Genomic DNA, 15,608 nt, shown 5'->3' on the forward strand with positions numbered 1-15,608 from the left:
TGGTGCAGGGGATCTGTGCTGCTTTTGTTCAAAATATGCAAAATGCATTGCAATAACAACAAAGACGAAATCAATTGCTTACAACTTACTTACACTTAACAATCAATTGTCTCTCCGTACTTACACATGTATTTACGTATATGCATAGACATACACACACACACAAATTCATTTGTTGCTGCGATGGAGCATCAGAATAAGTCTGACGCAGGGAAGTGGAATACTTAAGAACGTACATTTAGTACTTTGATTAAATTGTTTGTTTGCTTGACATTATTTCCCACAATTGACTATTTGTGTGTGATTTGTATCTATGAAAACGGTCATGTGAGTGCAAATATCCGCAGAGAATAACTAGCAGACTAACTGACGGGCTATACGAATATGTACGAATAATATTTATTGAATATAATTTGATTTCATATATTTATTTTAGTAATACAAGGTGGGTTCCAAAGTAAACAAGATTTTTTAAATCTAGCGCAACCTGGTGCCGCTATCTATATGTCGACTGATGTCTTAGAATCTACTATCTAATTATCCAGTGAGAATTTCATGACATTTCATTGATTGGAAGTGAAGTTATTGCGTTTTAAGTGTCAGTATGTTTGTGTTATCGGTGCCAAAATGAGCTTCGAACAAAGAGCCAACATTCAATTTTGTGTTAAAATTGGTAAAACTTTTACCGAAACGTTTCAATTGATGAAACAAATTTATGGTGATGATTGCCTATTCCGTAGCAGAGTGTACGAGTGGTTTCAACGTTTTCAAAGTGGTCGTGAGAACATAAATAACGATCAACATGAGGGCAAATCAAAATCCGTGATCACCGGAAATTCAATCGAAACTATGCGTGAATTCATCAAAAATCAGCCGAAGTCATCATTGAAATTCATGGAAATGGAATTGAACATCTACAAAACATCGATTTATCGCATTTTGACCGAACATTTGGGCTTACGAAAGGTGTGTGCACGGCTTGTTCGGCACAAAATGACTGACGACCAAAACTTGCTCAGATCGATCGACGCTTGTGACCAATTGTTAGACCAAAAATCACATTTTAACCATTAACCACTCCCCGCATTCATCTGATATGGCACCGTGCGGCTTTTTTCCTTTTCGGAAAAACGCATTTGCCCATGAAAGGAAAGCGTTATGCAGACGTAGAGGCTATTCAAAAGGCTTGCACCGGCATACTGGCAGCCAGTGGGGGCGGAAGGGGAAGAAAAGAAGTCATTTGGTGCCAAGTCAGGACCATAAGGTGGATGTTTGATGTTTTGAGTGCAGTTTTTTCAGTCGATGAGATCTCACGCATCGCACATTGTTGTGATGAAGAGTGATACGTCGTGGCGGTTGGTTTTCCGGATTTCAATTGATTTTGAACGACCTTCACCAAATTCGTTTGGGAGTGATCTACTACCTCGATTGAATTCACCACACCATCGATAAACCTTCGTCTGTGATGGAGATTTGTCGCCAAAAATTGAATTAATTTCATCGATGCACTGTTGCTGAGTTAATTAAGGTCGAAATTTGTAAAAAAAATTTGTTCGCAATTAAATTTATTTTTTTTTTTGTTGAGATGAATATTTTAAGTTACTGTAAACAACACAAATAGGGTTCGTATGTCAAAACATTCTGAGTATACATATCATAGTAGTGTGTTGCCAGATTGGAACACTACAATTACCAAATCCTGCATTACAAAAGGCTAGCAACGTATATTGACTCAATTTGAATAAATTCTTTAGAGATTGCACCGTTGCCTTGGATAATAACCCATGTCTATTTTTGAGAAGATATTTTGCCAAATAAAAAAGTGTTTCAGTTCCGACAATGTGCTTCTTGGGGAGAAAAGGACGTGTGCAAAATTTTAGATAGATATAAGAAAGACTGAGTGACTGGTTCTCGTATATACAGATATATAGATGGGCAGATGAACATGGCAAAATCGACTTAGTTCGTCAAGTAGCTTGCCGCCGACGTTTCCTTCTGGGTGCAAACTTAATAGACGTTGTTCAGGGTTGGTGCTCTTTTCATCCGTGACCTATCCTCGAACGGAGCTTTTATTGGGCGTATATAAATAAGTTAATTACATCTAGGGGAGACAAGTTGCAGTAGTTTGGACAGGTCGATTTTTTTTCTGCAATGTATGAAAACTACAATATTCCTAAGTATTCTTACTTCAAGTTTTACCAGCATACATATATACATATATGTATATACGCAATTAAAAATTAACTTCCTAGACGTCGCCAAGAAACCCTCGATTGATCTTTTCCTATATAGTGCCTTAAAATCGCATAGAAAATGTTTAATTATCTGTTTTTTAATAAATCTATGAAACCTTTGGAGTTTACCGATCGCCTTATTTTAGAATAATGCCCATCATTATTCAGATTATTCAGATTATTTATTTGTTATTTTGTGATTAGTTTTTGGCTATAAGGTAAGCAAATACATAAAAGCTGTCATAAAAGAACATACTCAAATGACCCTATATGACCCACTTGAGTAATTTGTTTCCATAAAAAAAATGTATACATACATATATGTATGTACGTCTTTTACATATAAATCTATCGTTTCATTCTTTGAAAATAAATGTTCTAAATACTTCATCAAATTTAGAACAACAGCAAGTGCTAAGTATAGATCTTATAAGCATAAATTATGCGAGTATGTGAAGAATCATTTAGCGAATCGTTTCTATGTTAAGTCCACTTCACTTTGTCGGCGCAAAATAGATTTCTGCAAACAAATTTATAGCTGCAATAATAGAAAAGAATTTTAGATGTCATAAAAAATATTTTATTACTTTTTCAACAACACGTTTTCGTGGGTTGAAAATGCGGTAAATTCTCATGTCAACTGTCAAGATTTGTGTAGATTAAATGTTGGACATATAGTACTAAAGAAGAGCCGCATTAAAATCTGCAACGCTATGATATAAAAGCGCTTGTTATTCTCCTTGCTGCTTTAAATTGAGTATTCGATAAACTTAAATTATACCTGCTACAAATGCATCGAAACATAACTGTCAAAATACGAAGGAGCAATGGCAAACATACATACATACATACCATACATATGTGTTACGTGGAGAAATAAATAAGACAAGTCAAAAACGCTTTTTCTTATGATAATGAAGTTGGCGTTGGTGATAAATCTTAAATTAGGTTTTAAGGTTTTAAAAACCAGAACTTATTATTATATCGGGCCTACAAAAGCCCGATAGGGACAGCAAACGACGCTATATTTTTTTCGCTCTTTTGACATTTCTTTTCAGTCAGGTTTGTCATTTCATCATGGAAAAATATACAATCCAACAACTAGTCGAAATTATTAAAATTTACTAACAAAATTCGGAGTCAGTGGCCTCAACTTCGTCTCCAATTTAAGGTCGTTATAATCGTCCTGTAAGATGAACAATTGAGCGTCTAGTGGAAAAATTTAAATCCAAAATGTTACCGTGCCAGTGAGACTAAGATGTGCCCGTAATGTCGAGAATATTGCTGCCGCTAGCGCATCAATTGAGGAAGATCAAAATCAGTCTCCCACAAGTCGTTCTGAAGCGTTGGGTATCTCTGTGACGTCGTATGTGATCAAATTGACACAAGAACTGAAGCCGCTTGACCATCAGAATCGTCGTATGTTCGTGAATTAGGCTGAGAACAACAACTTGAAAATGATTCGGATTTTCACCAAAAAATCATCTTTAGTTATGAGGCTGATTTCTGGCTGAATGGCTTTGTTAATAAGCAAAATATGCGTGATTGGTCAGGCAGCAACCCACAAGTACTCCATTTCTCTCTAAACTTCTTGTCAGCTGCATTTGTTCACACTTGAAAAATGTTGCAGTTGTTTTTATTTTGCTGTCAAGCGTATTTGTCACATTGACATCATAATTCTTAAATAAGCAGTTGTGAAAAAAATGTTCGCAATTTTTTTATGATTCTTTATGATTTTTGAAACTGTTATTTTTGAGTTTGCAGAAATTGGCAAACTTGTGTGGAAATTCAGTTTGACATTGACAGATGTTTCTAAATTCACACACATCGGTATCATGACTTATTTTTAAAAATGCCACGATTTGCGAAAATACTGTCAAGGCATTGTTGTTGGCGTTTATTTTAGTGTCATAGGTGAGTGTATGTGCATGTTTTTTGCAAAATTACAAATATTTCTTTAACGAAATGTTTATTGAGCAACAATTATGTGGTCAACGACTTGCCGCCGGTGCGTGACGATATCACTTTCAGTACTACATATTTTGAGATATTATACATTTCAATGTTTATTTTTTATTTTTTTATTATTTTTTTCTCATATATTTCTGGTTTATGTGACATTGACAAGTGGTTTGCTGCCGCTTTAACTGCACTAATAACGGATTTGTTTTGCGCCGCTGCTTTAGTATTGCACTCATGTGTGTATGCTTCAAGTTTTTTGTTGTATTGGATTAATTGATTTGCCCACTTTTGGTAAACGAACAATAAATTTGTATAATTCATAAGAAAACCGTGTTTTTTGAGTATTTTTTATTTTGCAAATTGAAATATTGAGCAGTAAATTGTGTTAATTATGGCAAATAGTACATAGGAGTAATCAATACACGATTTTGAATATTTTTCTCAGTTGGCTTGGTGAACACTTATTGATGAGAAGAAAAGTGATATTTCTAAAAACTTTAGTCCATTGATATTTGTTGCGATTATCTAGAAAAACACGTTCCGTCAAAACAGCACCTTTAATAGTTTTTTCCTTGAATTAAATATTTGCATAGGAATATTGTTGTAGGATTTTATATTAATTCTCTTACTACTAATTTAGTCTTTAAAACAGAGAACTATTGAAGGGCCATAATGAAAACGACAATAATGTGAATCATAAAAATCGAAAGAAAATACTACGCATGCATTCATATATACCATATATGTATGTAGTACATATATATATGAACATAAGGCATATGAAGGCAGAGAAGTAGTCGTTCCCTGAGTAATGCATCGCAATTGACCCAATTCACAATGGATTCCAGCCGGCCGCAGAAGGCTAAGACAAGTATAGTATAGGACCTGCCACAGCAACGAGTTGATTAAGCAACGCCACATGTCGTCCAGTCTAATCGAGTACACAGCAGGTGATTCAATAATTATTAATCGGAACATGACAAGTAAGCAGAGCACTACTTAATAATGCCATAGTGTGATAAAAGTAGCTGTTAATGCCTAATTAAGCAGAACAGGGACCTCTTCCCAGCACTCAAATATGGAATTTATTTACATTTTTAAAAAATATTCTATCTTTGCTGGTGCATTTAGCTTTTATTTTTAAAACTACTCTCACTCGAAAAATAAAAACTCTTGAAAATAGCACAAGTTATGTACCGATCTGAAAAATTGTTCGAAGTTGTACCGATAATCCATGCAAAATTTCGTGAAGATATCTTGTCAAATAAAATAGTTTTCCATACAAGGACTTGAATCCGATCGTTAAGTTTTTATGGCTTGGATCATTGAGTCGCCAAACCGAACTCTCTGCTCATATACAGGTGAAGGAGTTGTGGGTAGGAAAAAGCCGTGGGAGGAGAGGGGCAATGAGCTTCTTAACGGAGGGGTCAAAGCTTGAGGAAAAGGTAGGTGCAAGGATTTACTGTCAAGAGCTCTCTATCAACTTTAGCTTTAGATTTCCTGGCTATTGAAGTGTTTTCCAAGCCAAGGTTGCAGCCCTTAAGGTAGCAGTAGATTTACTGCTCCGGAGTGCAGCCTCATTCAGATAAGTGACCATCCACTCAGATAACAGAGCGGCGATACTAGCGTTGAACTCATTAACAGTGCGTTCAGGGTTGGTCAAGGAGTGCCTAATCTCATCGAGTTTCTTTGTGATAAGACCATCCGTACATGTGCTGTCACAAAAGCCTTTTGACCCAAGATGGATTGCAAGAGATCTAGTGATCTATTTGCCCTGAGTAAAGCTAGCCATTTCTTAGTTGAGAGGCTTTTAACAGGTCGTTGTCCTATTGGTATTTTGTCTATGCTTTAAAGCTGGCAAGAAGATGAGGTGGAAACATAGCATACTTTCAGACATCCCACCAAACTGGCGGGAACGGAAATTAAACGCCTACTAAGCGTTTCGCTAATTTATATGATCAAACATAAGAGTTTTTCTTTTCTATATGTCTCTAGATCAGCAATCTATCTAATCTAACCTAGCCTAATCGAATCCATAAGTTATAGTAGCAGATATCGGTGGTACAAATGATCACATTCTTGGTCTGAAAAGCACATGTGCAAAGCTTCAGTAGATATCTCAAAAACTGAGGGACTAGTTCGCGCATATATTGACTGATGGATGGGCAGACGGGCAGGATTAAACAGACTCATCTGTTTAAGCCGATCATATTTTATATGTTCTCCGACGTTTCCTTCTGTGTGTTAGAAATTTCGTGGTATAAAAATATACTTCCACTCCTGAATGTCTTTTATGTTGGATTTCCGAGAGGAATTTTTATTTGAAAACTAATATAATTCCCCTAATAGGGGCGGAAAAAAATGGGAAGACATTTACATACTTATGTGTATGTAGACATTAACTACTTATGAAAATACATCATATACTTATTTTGCCTATTACATATGCGAATCAAATATGGCGTACTATTTATAGTAGAGCTTAACACTTCACATGGCTGTAATACAAACTAGTCGGTCGGTGCTCTTATTATCTGTTGTAGGGAGGCAAATGGCTGAAGTCTATGCGACGCCTCGTGAGAAGCGACAAAACAAAACTACAAATACAAACCCAGCAAACAGTTTGCCATAACGGCTGTAATGTTCGAAATCTTGACGGATACCAGCAATAGAAGCGGTTTGGAAGAAGACGAGGTGAAAAATCGCAACACATCATTTTTTGTTTTTTGTCTTGGAAGCTCATCCTTTAGCTATGCCACTACTTGGTGTAAGTGGAAATTAAACGCCTTATCAAATTTGTATTGGCCTCAAGTCGCTTTGCCGTGTGAGGGTGTCTGAAGAGTGGACGCTAAAAGCCGAGCCGTGCGAATTTTTCGATTCATAAAACAGCATTTACATTATTTACTCAGCATTATCAGATCGGATTTATGAGTTCTACATATCTACATATCTAGATATAGTAGTTCAAGTGCGATCAGTATCTTGAGGATCAACCGTCAAATCTAACCTAACCTTACAAACACAATCACAAATTTAGAGAATTTTTGAACATTACATTAGAATTGAGTTGGTGCAATCGGCCATTCTCTATTGATTCTTCAGTCGTTCTCCAGCTACTATATAGGTTAGTGCGAACGACTAGTTTCCTAATAATTTTTTTATTTTAATATACGATATCAAAATTTTTTGCTTGCTGGGCAGAAACAAAATCTATTATAAAACAAAAATGCTGATATAACAACAAACAATCACAACTGTTACAATCAAGTGTTTGTCAGTATGTGTGTGCTGAGTATATTGAAGAAGTAGTGGTACTGCTTCTTATCAAGTGATACGCATTCAGTCTTGGACAACAATAAAAAAAATGTTTTCTAACAACAACATGGCAGTGAATAGTTGATAAGAACGACAAATAGCGCGAGTAAATACGTTAGCTGACCACCGATCGCATACTGGCAAACTCGAATCTGTGCATGCATGTGTACAAACGCATATATGCACACAAATAGCAGTTTAGTTAACGCCGGCAATTGACCAATCAGCGTGGTCCGCCGAGGGCTCCACTAACCGCAACATATTAATATATTGCATACATATGTACGTACATACATATATAAATATGAATTAGAAATTTATGCAAAGGAAAGTTCTACCAACCAGTTACCTTTCAACAACATAAATTTGAATAATGTGCAGATGAAAAAAATTATATTTGCAGAATCTTGAAGTCGATATTCTTAGTTTGATACGCGATTGCGCAAATGGAGTTTGAATACAGATACGAAATCACCGTGGTGTGACTTTATGTTTTGAACTTTATGGTTTACCTATTTTATGCTGGAGCAAATATTTTGTCGCCTGCGTAAGTGAAGAATCGCACAAGAAGAAGATCTTCTCTATGATTATTGCAGAAGTTTCCTATTACCCATATTCATGCGGTTTTATTTAAGAAATTTTGTTTTAGTGAAACCATCTAGTGTGAAATATAAAAATTCTAAGTTTTATATACTGAGAGGTTGGTTATAACTTTAAACATAACATACTAATATTTTAAATGGAAATCTCTTAAGGGGTTAGGGGTGGTCAGAAGCACGAAAAAATTAGAATTTTCAGTATTTTTTTGCTATTAAATCGTGTTATTTTACAAAAGTAGTAATAAGGCATTATTATAGAATGTGTTGACTTGAAGTCACGAAAATTTCAAAAAAAAATTTAATTTCCAAATTTCAAACTACTATTGTTTGTGTTGACCCAGTTCCAAAAAAAGGTACTTGCGGTGACAACCATAAGTCCTTGGAGATTCATCGAAAATCAATCGGACAAAAAAAATTAGTTTTATAAGTAGATAAACTCGGGCCTGATCGAAGAAATTTTTTTTTCAAAAATTAACAAAATAGCGGCCTCAGGAAATTTTTGTATAAATTTTTGAGTAAAAATCAACAGTTAATTGGTCTTAAAAAATCGAAATTTTTGAAAAAAAAATCCTTCGAACAGGCCCGAGCTTATTATGTATTCTAAAAGCTGTATAAATTTCATTAAAATATACCGAGCGGTTTTCGAGTTATAGTTGTCACCAGTTCAAAACACAAAGTTTTGAGAAAAACGCGTTTAAAGTTTCACACTAGCGCTCTCTTTGTTATTTGTCAAATAACTCAAAAACAAATTATCGGATCAATGTGAAATTTTCAGAGAATATTTTTAAAATGCAAAATGCAAAAAAAAAATAATTTTTTTTAAATTTCTGACTGCCCCTAACCCCTTAAGTAATTTATGAGTTAAGTTCAGTCAGCTCTCTTACTTTATTTTCTCGAAATCGTATTTTGGGAATTTGCTGAAGTGATTACTCGAAGACACTCGATCATTTTGAGGTTTTCTGCATGGTATATACGTCTATTTCCAGGGGAACGTTTCCCCGAAAATTGTGTGACGAGAACGGTTAAGCATCCTGAAAGCCAAATGGTAGGGGCATGCTTTTCTTTTTATATTCGGGGTTCTTTACTTTTTATTGATGGGAAGATGAACGCTCAGAAGTATAGAGAAGTTGTTTCTCATTTTATCGTACCGGTCGTAGAAGAACAATATGGGCATATTTCTGAGACCATCTCCCAGGACGACTCAGCACAGTGTCATCGGACTAAATCGGTAAGTTTTATATGCTATTTATTCAACGATATTGGAAGAATATCATTTGTCTACATTTTCCTTTTTTTGCAAGTTCAGAAAATTTTTGCAGACCTTGGCATATGGCATGGTCGAACATTCTCCCGTTTTGAACCCGATTGAGAGCCTTTGACATGCCATGAAAAAGAAAGTAGCTCAACACGGGCCAAGCTCAAAGACAGAACTGAAAAAAATACTTAAAAAGGTGAGGGAGCAGGAATTTTCATAGTCGCCAAAGGTGATTGAACAGCATATCAAAACATTTAATTAAATATTTATTAATTTGTCGTATAAAAAAAATCAGAATACTAAAAGAAAATCTTTATTTAAATATAAGAAAAAAATATTTTCATAGTTTTATTATTACAAATAGTATAAAAATTAAAATTATTTCCTCACCAATTATTCATTAGTTGAGTATGCTAATCTGTATATATTTTAATTTTTCGTTCTCGTAAATGCCGCTAGTATAAAAAGGCCTCTAACTAGTGTTCGGGGTCTAGTTAGAGTTTGTTCAAAAACAGTTTTTATTTTTCGTCTTAGGGCCTTTCCGATGGGATTCCAGGTTAACTCTACCTACATATAATAGTCGTTTAAAACTCATATATCTACCTACACTTAGTAGTCGTAGCAAAATGCTTGGCATTATATTGTTAGTAAAAATCCTGAATGGAACAGTTTACAGCTTTTTTATCCTATCTGCAGTTAAATTTAATAACACCGTTCGTCTTTTAAAGCAGTTTAGATCCTTACTGTTAAAATCTTGCAGATCAAATTTGGGACTAAACGAACCTTTCCATCGGATATGTCATGATTATAATTCTCATGCCTACACATTTGATCTGACTTTTCAAAATTGAAAGAGCTATATTGCTTTCTCTTATAAAAAAAAAATCTTAACAATTCATTTAGCGTAATGTTAAATATGAGCTGTTGAAATTTTTATACTCTCGCAACAATGTTGCTAACGAGAGTATTATAGTTTTGTTCACATAACGGTTGTTTGTAAGTCCTAAAACTAAAAGAGTCAGATATAGGGTTATGTATACCAAAGTGATCAGGGCGACGAGTAGAGTCGAAATCCGGATGTCTGTCCGTCTGTCCGTCCGTCTGTCCGTCCGTCCGTGCAAGCTGTAACTTGAGTAAAAATTGAGATATCATGATGAAACTTGGTACACGTATTCCTTGGCTCCATAAGAAGGTTAAGTTCGATGATGGGCCAAATCGACCCACTGCCACGCCCACAAAATGGCGGAAACCGAAAACCTATAAAGTGTCATAACTAAGCCATAAATAAAGATATTAAAGTGAAATTTGGCACAAAGGATCGCATTAGGGAGGGGCATATTTGGACCCAATTGTTTTGGAAAAGTGGGCGTGGCCCCGCCCCCTACTAAGTTTTTTGTACATATCTCGGAAACTACTATAGCTATGTCAACCAAACTCTACAGAACCGTTTTTTTAAGGCATTTCCATATACAGTTCAAAAATGGAAGAAATCGGATAATAACCACGCCCACCTCCCATACAAAGGTTATGTTGAAAATCACTAAAAGTGCGTTAACCGACTCATAAAAAACGTCAGAAACACTAAATTTTACGGAAGAAGTGGCAGAAGGAAGCTGCATCCAGGCTTTTTTTAAAAATTGAAAATGGGCGTGGCGCCGCCCACTTATGGACCAAGAACCATATCTCAGGAACTACTAGACCGATTTCAATGAAATTCGGTATATAATGTTTTCTTAACACCCTGATGACATGTACGAAATATGGGTGAAATCGGTTCACAACCACGCCTTCTTCTAATATAAAGCTATTTTGAATTCCATCTGATGCCTTCTCTGTATAATACGAGTATAAACATTAGGAACCAATGATGATAGCGGAATAAAACTTTACAAAAATACGGTATTTGAAAAATATTTAAATGACGAATAATGAAATCTCGATTATCACTTTACCATGCGAGAGTATAAAATGTTCGGTGACACCCGAACTTAGCCCTTCCTTACTTGTTGTTTCTGTATCTGAGCAGTTTTAGACCTCGACGCTTAACAAAACGTTCTTGCCTTGCCTGATTCCGCCAATTTCGGATGTATACGAACTTAGGGTCGGTTGGGTGTGGGAAGGGTAATCATTGGATTGTTTTTGTTATGACTGCAGCAGTAGAGGACAGTTATTTAGCGTAGACGGTAGTCGCGTGTAACTCAAAAAATACATTTAACAAATGAACTAGGGAGGTTCGGAGACAACAGCAAGTTGTAAATCGCCAACTGCTGAGTTGCAGGTCCATAATTTCGGCCTCTTTTTACGAACAGCTTCGCGCAATCGACGCATAAAGCATAAAAGTATTCTTTGTTGACAGTTTAGGCGGATAATAGAAGAAAACTGTCAACATAACCTTGATTTTTGACCTGCTTTGACGTGATTTTTTCGACTTTTGCCCCGATGTAGTATATATTTAAATGTAGAAGTGGGTAGGGTTTTTTTTTTGATACTTACCAGTCTCGTTGCGGCCCAAAGCCACCGGTGATGTGCGGATAGCGTTGCGGCTAGGCGCCGACGCCGCTGACGATGTCGCAATCGCGTGTGATGTCTGTGCATTTATCGATGGCAGAAATAGTGATAGGAACGACAGAATAAGTAGTAACTTATACAAAATTGTTAGATTTGGCATTTTGAAGTAACGCAAATGTTGTAATTGCAATTGTAGTGATGATGAGGGGGCGATATTGCTCGCTTTGTGGTGACTGTGCTGCTGTTGCAAAACATTTTGTCGATGTGATGTTGGTGGTGTTGTTGGCGATGGTAATATTAAATTATAGTGATGCACATGTTGTTGTTGTTGTAATATCTGTGATTTTTGTTGTACTGTACGGTAGCTAATGTGATGTTGCGGTTGCGAGCATATATCGTTACTTAAATATCTATTATTACAGCTAGTCTTGTTGGCGTTAGCATTGGCGTATTGTTGTTGTTGCTCGGTTCGTGATGTATTAAATATATTTGCATAACTATTGTTACTATTGACTATATCCATTATATTATTATTTGTATTATCATTATTATTATTATTATTGTAGTAGGAATTACAGCGAATTTGTTGCATCAGTCTTGAGAGTGGAGGACGTTGTTGTTGTTGTTGTTTTTGTTGCGGCTGCTCTTGCCACGCGAGCATTTGCAGTTGTGCTTTATCATTTGCATGTCTTTTATTGGATTTCGTATTCGTATTACAATTTCTACTGTGTCTACTGCTAATATTACTATTTGTCATATATTCTTTGCTGTTGTTGCTGCTATTGCTATTATTATTGTTTTTGTTTTTGTAAAGAAAACTATGGATTTTTTCGTGTACAGGATGCAAAAGTTGTACCTGAATGCACAATAATAAAATCTGAAAAGTGCGCAGAGCTTTATCGATGAGCGCAGGCGCAGGTGAATTTATACTTGTGGTTGTTGCTGTTGCTATTGCTGTTGCAGCAACCGGGTTTTTTTGATGTTGCTCGTTGCAATTTGTACAGGTGGTATGAACTAATGATGATGAAGATGATGGTGGTGAAAAAGTGAACGCTGCAGTTGTTGTTGTCAACTCTAAATCTGTTGTGATTGTTGTTGTATTTAGCATTGGCGCTGCATGTAATGGTGTTGAACATGGTGGCGTCGTTTTCGTTGTTACTGCCAATAAATCAGCTACCCCGAAAGGTGTACCCAAAGCAGTTGCTGGTGCAGGTGACACATCGTTGGTGTGCAAGAAATTGTTGCTGCTTCCTTGTCGCTTTTGCCGTCGACAGTTGCAGCACACAAACGCCAACGCCACTGTGGCCTCCTTAGTAGGTTGCGCCGATTGCTGCTGCACTGTTTGCTGTGCCAGTGATTTTGACGTATTGCCATCACCGTTAACTAGCTTTGTTGTTTGTGCTGTTGCAGGCGGCAGTTGCACTGAGCGAGGTTTGCAACAGTCTACGCATTTGCCATCGCATGCACACGTATTGTCCTGCATAAAGAGCAACTGATGATCGTTGTAATCGGGTTTAGCTGCGTGTGTTGTTGCACTGGTTGTTATTGTTGTTGTTGATGATGTTGATGAGTTAATCGTTGTGCATCTGCTGTGTGAACTTTTATGCTGCGTCACTTGTCGTACACTGCTGCCATTAATATTGGCTATTGTTGCAGGTGAGTAATTGCTACAACAACGCGCGCAACACTCCTCCACTCGTTGACGGCAGATGATACAAATGCTGCTACAGTGGGTCTCGCTTTCGCGCATTACCAACGTCATGTTGTCATCAGCAGCTCGCCACTCCTGCACTCCCCCTCCCGTATCGGTGGAGTTTTGTGTACGCTGCGCCGCTGCTGCCGCCGCCGACCAACGCCGGCCGCGTTCTGCACGCAGCGCATTGTTGTCAAGCCGTTGCCTCGGCATATCCACGCGACCGCGACTCTGATTGTGATCGTGTGCGGCGCTCAAGATCAATCGCTCACAATTAACATCCATTCTGGCTAATTACTTTTGGACTAACTTTTGACATTGACTTAGATTTCCCCTTTTTGGCGCATTAAATTCTCGGGGAATTCCGTTTAGTAATATTTTTACTTTGCTTAATTCAGTGATTTAATGTTGCCTGGGAAACTCTGTGTGTTCTAAAATAGTCTGTATTCTCGTTAAATAACAAATTTTGAGGTTGGTTTTCACTTTTTGCCATACATCAAGTTCCATTCAATGGCATCATCGTATTCGTCACTTCGTTTTTCCGTATGGATTTCGGCATTTTTTGCACAAACACCGAGGTCAACTATAAAAAAAAGAAAGCATTTTAAAGAAAACATTAGTTAGGCGAAACAAAATCTCAAAATCAAAAAAAATATATAATAAATATATAGCTGACAGTCACGATTTTCTTCGAAATTTTGTGTTTCCAATTGCATCTCGACTACGAAATCGTTAAAAATATGGCAGTAATGTTTTGGGACAACAAATATTTGAGTAGCACAAAGCATGCAGTGAAGGTCGTGTGGTCGACTATCTATCTCTGAAGTCGGCTAACCAGATGCATAGAGGCTTTACTGCGTAGAATGAGATTGCTCTTGGTACTACAAGGGGCTGCCCACTGGGTGGAGTTCTATCCCCCTCTGCTATTGAGCCAAGTAGTAGATGAGTACCTTGAGTTGCTCACTAGCAATGGGATTCGATGCAAGTGGTACGCCGATGACATTGTCATAATGGCGCGAGGTAAGTTGTGACCTGTGACATAGTTCATTGGGACTAAGTTGTTCCTTTTACAAAGCGAAGATCTATTCAGGGCTTGAGGCTCCTAACACTCGGTGGCAGGGAGTTGAAGGTGTCTAAAGGGTCAAATCCCTTGACTTCACATTAGGCTTAACGTTACAGTGGAATAGGCATGTGAATTTAATACTGTGCGGCAGATCCTGGTGCTGTAAGTGAGGTATCATAAGATGACTGTATATCAATCGCCACCGCAACTATCGCAACCATCGTATCGCTATACTTAGCGACAGTCAAGCGGTACTAAAAGCATTATCACCGTATGAGGTTAAAACGCATTTAGTGGAAGAGTATATAGGAAGGCTGAACCGCCTATCAATGTGCAACCGGGTGCACCTAATCTAGGTGCCGGGGTATAAAGGGATAGCAATGAGTTGGCCGACGAATTAACCTCTTTGCGGCAACTTCCAGGATACAACCTTTCAAAGTTTAAGGAAATGATCAACACCGAGACAAATTCCGCCTCCTTTTCGCATGGGCATAGTCTCTTGCCCAAGCTGTCAGTTCTGCGACATGGAACAGGAAACTTTAGAACACCTGATTGAATCTCAACATCTCTTATGGGTCGACTCAACACAGTGTATATACCGAACTCATAGCAAGACAGACGTCTATAAGCGGTTGTAAACGAGATCCTTGACAAGGTAGCTGAGAATTCTACATGCAACAACACATAATTACTCGTGACGAGACGTGGGTTTATGAATATGATGTCGAAATTGTGCAATAATTTAGTGAATGGCGTTCCGAAATGAACCGAAACCAAAAAAAACAAGTAAGGAAGGGCTAAGTTCGGGTGTCACCGAACATTTTATACTCTCGCATGGTAAAGTGATAATCGAGATTTCATAATACGTCATTTACATATTTTTCAAATACCGTATTTTTGTAAAGTTTTATTCCGCTATCATCATTTATACAGAGAAGGCATCAGATGGAATTCAAAATAGCTTTATATTGGAAGAAGG

General features: G+C 37.1%; 1 protein-coding gene across 4 annotated transcripts in view; it reads right to left on the reverse strand.

Moving 5' to 3' along the window:
- Nucleotides 1-15,608, reverse strand: part of LOC126767816 (insulin-like receptor) — a 141,396-nt gene that overhangs the window by 22,834 nt on the left and 102,954 nt on the right. For all 4 annotated transcript variants that reach the window (XR_007669160.1, XM_050485462.1, XM_050485463.1 and 1 more), the window contains one exon: nucleotides 11,859-14,149. Coding sequence is in view for 3 of the 4 variants with exons in the window: in XM_050485462.1 (XP_050341419.1) it covers nucleotides 11,859-13,851 (1,993 nt within the window). In the remaining variant the exon portion in view is untranslated. The remainder of the gene's footprint in view (nucleotides 1-11,858; nucleotides 14,150-15,608) is intronic.

Source organism: Bactrocera neohumeralis, chromosome 2, assembly GCF_024586455.1.
Source record: "Bactrocera neohumeralis isolate Rockhampton chromosome 2, APGP_CSIRO_Bneo_wtdbg2-racon-allhic-juicebox.fasta_v2, whole genome shotgun sequence".
Classification (NCBI taxonomy): Eukaryota; Metazoa; Arthropoda; class Insecta; order Diptera; family Tephritidae; genus Bactrocera; species Bactrocera neohumeralis.